The following is a 5,503-nucleotide window of genomic DNA, read 5'->3' on the forward strand; positions in this document are numbered from 1 at the left end:
GCGATGTACAAAGTGGAAGAGAAAAAGAAAAATAAAGGAGAGATAAGAAAGGGAAAGAGTGCAAAATGACGTCAATAACTTTTATATACCCAAGCATCATGTATGTTTCACGTTTGATTTGATCTGAAGTCCATCATTTCCGGATGACGCATTCAGCAGTCAGCCACGTTTCGACTTTCGACGGCCGTTGCTGGCCGTTGCTGATACGGGACGGTTCAGACTAGTATGGACCAGTAGCAGTCAATCAATGCAAGTCAATGTTGCTGTCGGGCAGTATCGAGGCGTTTCCTTCTTCTTCTAATTTAATGGCGCTCACCGACGAAATAACGACGATTCTGGCCAAATCGTCGTGGTGTTGTAAATTGTAAATGGAGTGAAGACCCATGGCATAAGAATATAAGGTGATAAAAGGTATTCCATTTCCATGCGCAGGCGTCTTGAATATGGCGACTGCTCTTTGACCAATCAAAACGTTGTCTCAAATTGTAAGAGTGAAATCATACGGTGCGAAATAGGACTGCGGAATAAAGAATGCATTGATTGATTGAAACAATCAATCAGCGCTATTCCGCACTTTTCCATTACGCAAATTTTGTGTGCTATGTTTACATGGTGCGTCAAAGATGCATCCAGGATGAATATAATTTAAACACTACTAACTTTATGTTAATAATTTACCTATTAAAATGATATATAATATAAAAAAAATTATTACTGTGTGGTATTTAATACTTTATAATTAATATTTACAATACTGGCTGCGTTCAGCGGACTCAACAGTTGAGTAAGTACTCATTGTTATTGGTATATTCTTTTAAATCATCCCTTTAGATCATCCATTTTAGATTCTGGAAGAATACATCAATAGCAGTGAACGCTTTAACTGTTGAGTCTGCTGAACATAGCCATTATCTCATAACAATTTTTTGAACTACTTTAACGCATTTACTATTTATTTAACGCATTTTTCCTCATTATGTGAATAGGGGCGTGATTCCATCTTTACACAATTCCTGTCTTTACAGATATTTTATATGATGAAAAAGCTGCGAAACGATACCGACAACTGTCGGTAGGCGTGTAAAACACTTATGGAATTGTGCCTTAGGGCACACTGAAATCGCACGTAATGCGTCATTAAGGTTTGTTCGCGTCGTATATTCCATAGACATAATAAGAATGGATCAAGCGCGAAGTTTGAAACGTAAAGTTTATTTGTCACTAGTCCATGTGCGCTACACGTAAGACCGGGTTAACATCTTGATGGAAAAACAGAAAGCGGAAAAGCAGAAGCTAATCTAGAGATCGATTCTGTATCTTGAAACGAAGTGAAAATTACAAAATGAGCGAACTTACTAGAATACTGATAATTTCATTGGTCACCTAGTAAATTTGCTCACTTTTGTAATTTTCACCTTGTTTGACGATACAGAGGATATGTTCGGGGAGACACTTCGCGCTATGGACGCAAACGTTATCAACGCTGTTCTTGGAGCTAATAGCGCGATAGCACGTTAGCAAGCTCCATGAATGATCCTAATGTAGCGTTGGTTATTAAACGTTTAACTAGAAAGATAAATTCGTCGAGGTTAAGTTAATGTAGGGAATTCTGTTTTCAATCACCACTCGAACTTTTCTCTATAATTCAAATTTTTAATGTTTTGTAAAGTATTTCTAACGTAAATTTTTATTTTCTCATAGTGAATAACAAAATGCAATCTCAATTACAATCTCTATGATAGCTTGCCGCTAGGCTGAAGTGAACAATGTAAACTAGATGAAAAAATTAATAGTTATATTAATAGTAACCTAAGTAAATTAATCGGATAAAAGGAAGAACCCTTAAACATCCATTGTCAATTTCAGAAGAAGCATATCTACATCTAATAAGAACCTTAAGCATCTGGCGGAATACCCTGTCGCGCTATCGCAATAGTAACTTTTTATTACTGGCAATTTTTAGTTTCCGTACACGGGAACTAAAAATTGCCAGTAATAAAATACCTCTGACTTTCACGTTTACAATGAAATCAAATACACACAAGTTGAAACTTTGCAGAAACTTTGAAAAGTTAAAGATGATACACAAGCAAAAATTACGTTCACTCCAGCCTAATCGCTGGAGCCATTAGCAGAGATTAAAATTGAGATTGCATTCATTATGATAAAATTTAGAATTCACACATTACGTACGTATGTTTACTCTATGAAATTTTAAGAAAGAAAAGTTTGGTGTCACTCGAGAATAGAATCCCCTCAAACATTAATCTAACTTTGACGAATGTTAAACTACCAACCCACCTTACGCTAGGGTTGTTCACAGATCTGTAAACGCTAACACTATTAATTCCTCGGAAGGAATAGCATTGATAGCTTCCCTAGTTGTGACGTAATACGTTATCATTAGTGACATCATGATCGTGTTTGTTAGCGCTATCTATAGTTCCGCGAATAGTTTGTAGCGCTAAATAGTGCGAATAGCATCTCTCCGAACGCATCCAGAATTGACCTCCAAACTCGCGGCCTTAGGCCGAATTCACACCTTGACGGAAAAGCGGAAGCCAATCGGAACTTGCAGTAGTAGTAGGCGGCATTTCGTTTGTCTGCTTCTGTCTTTCCGCGAGTTCTGATTGGCTTCCGCTTTTCCACTTTCTGTTTTTTCGTTAAGGAGTGAACCCGGCCTAATAAAGGAGAAAAGAAGCAAGCGGCACAATTTGCGCAGTTCTTATTTAGTTATTTAGTTATTTAGTAATTAAGCGGGAAGCAATTAAGCACAGACTTTTGCATAATGCATAATACATAAGGTATAAGAAAATGAATTAATCAAAGTCCTTTATTTTCTTCCTTCCTGTAAAATAAAGAATTCTGGTTGATTTTCTTATGCTTCATATTTTATACGTTATGCAAAAGTTTGTGCTCCTCGCTTTAGTTTCTGTACCGCGTGCCGCGCTACATGTAATCGCACCCGTACATCATAATCTATATTTCTGACACCGTCAGAATTGTGGTGGTCTGTGTTATGGTGTTGATTGTATGCTATGTGTCTGTGCTTATTTAGTGAATTAACTCCTACTGTTCGTGTAAAATCAAGGAATTGTAACCGTATCGAACCTAGACTTGGGAATCAGGTGCTATATTAACAAAAAAAAAAAGAGGAAGTGCCAGTCATTTATATTCGAACAACGATGTTGTGGGATGATGTTATTTATGTACTATTGCTATTACTTTCCATAGCATTCGGGCCGTTTTATTATAAAATAGGAGGACTTCGTACAAAACAATGGATCGCGACCCTTTTCGGCTTCGCATTAGTCGTCTGTGTTTCAGGACTGTCGGTCTTGCATCCAATCGTTACCGTTCTCATCAACGCAATTATCATAACCAACTTATCATGGAAGTACGGATATATACATATATTTTTTTTTAAAGTAAATCTTTTTTTATAAAATTGACTTGCATTTAGAGTATTGCTCACTGATCTGCTAAAATTTTACGTAAGTATGTATTTTAAAATGCAAAATTTGTGTCTAATAATTTTTTTAATAATTTAAACTATATGTGTTGTTAATTTGAAATTTTTTTCATGAAATTTTTATATATTTTCAGTGCTTCCCAATATCTGATATACATATGTAGATAATCAGACGTGCCGAAATTACCTACTGTAAATTTATTACTTAAATTTACTACATATGTTGGCAAAAATCAGGCAGTAATTGAACAATTTGTCATTTCAATTAGCGTTAACAAAAATACAACAAAAATTTTACAGAAACTGCATCATAACAGAGTAAATAATATATTATAAAAATTAAGCAAAATAATTCGGCATAAATAGAACAAGATTCAAACATTATATGCTGGCACATATAACATATAAAAAAATAAATCAAAGCAAATTTAACATGTCATGTTAAGTTAGAAAAATATATTTAGAAATCTGGTATATTGCTATCAAATGTGAGAACGATAAAGCAGCAGGAATGTACTGATTTATCAAATCAAGTACTGATAGCAAAAACAGTAAAAATCAAGTATAGCTTGCTATCATAAAGTAACTGTCCAAAATACATATATATGTTGTGTATCAGCTGTTAAAAATGTAGCAGAAATCATTCATACAGCACAGAATTTGCAGCAATATCGCTGCAACATCTGCAATATTGCTGCAACATGCAATGTTGCTGTAATGGTACAGTAGTGTTGCTAGCAAAAATATATATCAAAATATTATATATATAAATATATCAAAAATTCAAGAAATAATATATTAATATACAAAAAATTATTAGTATTTTCAGATTAGGAAAGTAAATATACCTAGCCAAGTCTGCCAAGATCATGTATTATAATTTGTGTGTTACGTACTATGTTGACAGAACTCTGATAGTACTGACAATAATCTGCTGTCCCAGTGTCGATAAAAATACAGCAGGAAACAAGTAGTTCCAAAAAAAAGTATCAAGATAAATTATTAAAAATCTTATAAATATTAATTAGAATTAGCATAAATTAGTAGATTCTGAATATTACATACTGACATAATGTGTCATCAAACACTAAACCAAAATTGAGTATAACGTGATATCATTTATATACTGGCAAATGCCCCATAGATATCCCATCGATGTTGTTTTCCTTGTTAAGGAGTGCTCGAACTCTGCACTATGGCTTCTGCGATTCCCAACAGATTTCGATGTTTTGCCGAGTTTCTTTCTACAATCCTACTTAGTAGCCGATTCTGTGCATTTAGGCACTCCTTAAAGCGAGTCGATTTCGGTATGTTATTTTGAGAAGTCAATTACATAATTATGACTCTCCTTTCTGAGTTTAAAATTTATTATACAATTATTAATTTAATAAATATATTCATAAGCAATAAAAACTTTTAAAAGCAGCAAAAATTTTTACTAGTAAATACATTTTCATACTTGTTTAGTAAGTATTCACAAGCAAAAATATATTAATAAAACTTATATATATAAAAATTCATCTTACTAAATAAATAAATCTACAATATACTAAAAATAATGAAAACTAAAAAGATTAGACAGATCCCTCAGTAAGATAGAATGTATTGTAACACAAGCAAAGCTATAACATATATATATGTTGCCAATAATAAATATTTAGTAATTATTCGAATTGACAGACGTCGCACCAATGACTCTGACATGTTGTAAAGATCAGGACGCTAAGTAGCTTTCAAAAAGTTTTAGATGGTGGTCACTTTTTGTGTGTGTGTGTGTGTGTGTGTGTGTGTGTGTGTATGTGTGTGTATGTGTGTGTGTATGTGTATGTATGCGTGTGTGTGTATGTGTGTATGGTCAAAAATTAACAAATAAAATTTAAAAAATAATATTTTATTTATTTTATTTCTATATATTAACGGGCGCACAACTTTCCACGCGAAAGAAGGTTCATCCCATTTCTCCGCAAGGGCATATGATTTTTTATGTAAAGCAATTTCCACCCTATCTACCTACTTACCTCTCTCTCTCTC

At 33.7% G+C, this 5,503-nt stretch overlaps 2 protein-coding genes across 2 annotated transcripts in view; one reads left to right on the forward strand and one right to left on the reverse strand.

Moving 5' to 3' along the window:
- The window catches only part of LOC105621587 (GTP-binding protein Rheb homolog), a 2,634-nt gene extending 2,249 nt beyond the window's left edge, over positions 1-385 (reverse strand). Inside the window, exon 1 of the mRNA XM_012203057.1 lies at positions 265-385. Within this exon, the coding sequence (XP_012058447.1) occupies positions 265-385 (121 nt within the window). The remainder of the gene's footprint in view (positions 1-264) is intronic.
- Positions 386-424: 39 nt separating this feature from the next.
- LOC105621547 (lysophospholipid acyltransferase 7) overlaps positions 425-5,503 on the forward strand; it is a 15,316-nt gene continuing 10,237 nt past the window's right edge. Inside the window, exons 1-2 of the mRNA XM_012203020.1 lie at positions 425-485; positions 3,235-3,397. Of these exons, the coding sequence (XP_012058410.1) occupies positions 425-485; positions 3,235-3,397 (224 nt within the window). The remainder of the gene's footprint in view (positions 486-3,234; positions 3,398-5,503) is intronic.

The sequence above is a fragment of the Atta cephalotes genome, assembly GCF_000143395.1.
Source record: "Atta cephalotes unplaced genomic scaffold scaffold00034, whole genome shotgun sequence".
NCBI classification, from domain to species: Eukaryota; Metazoa; Arthropoda; class Insecta; order Hymenoptera; family Formicidae; genus Atta; species Atta cephalotes.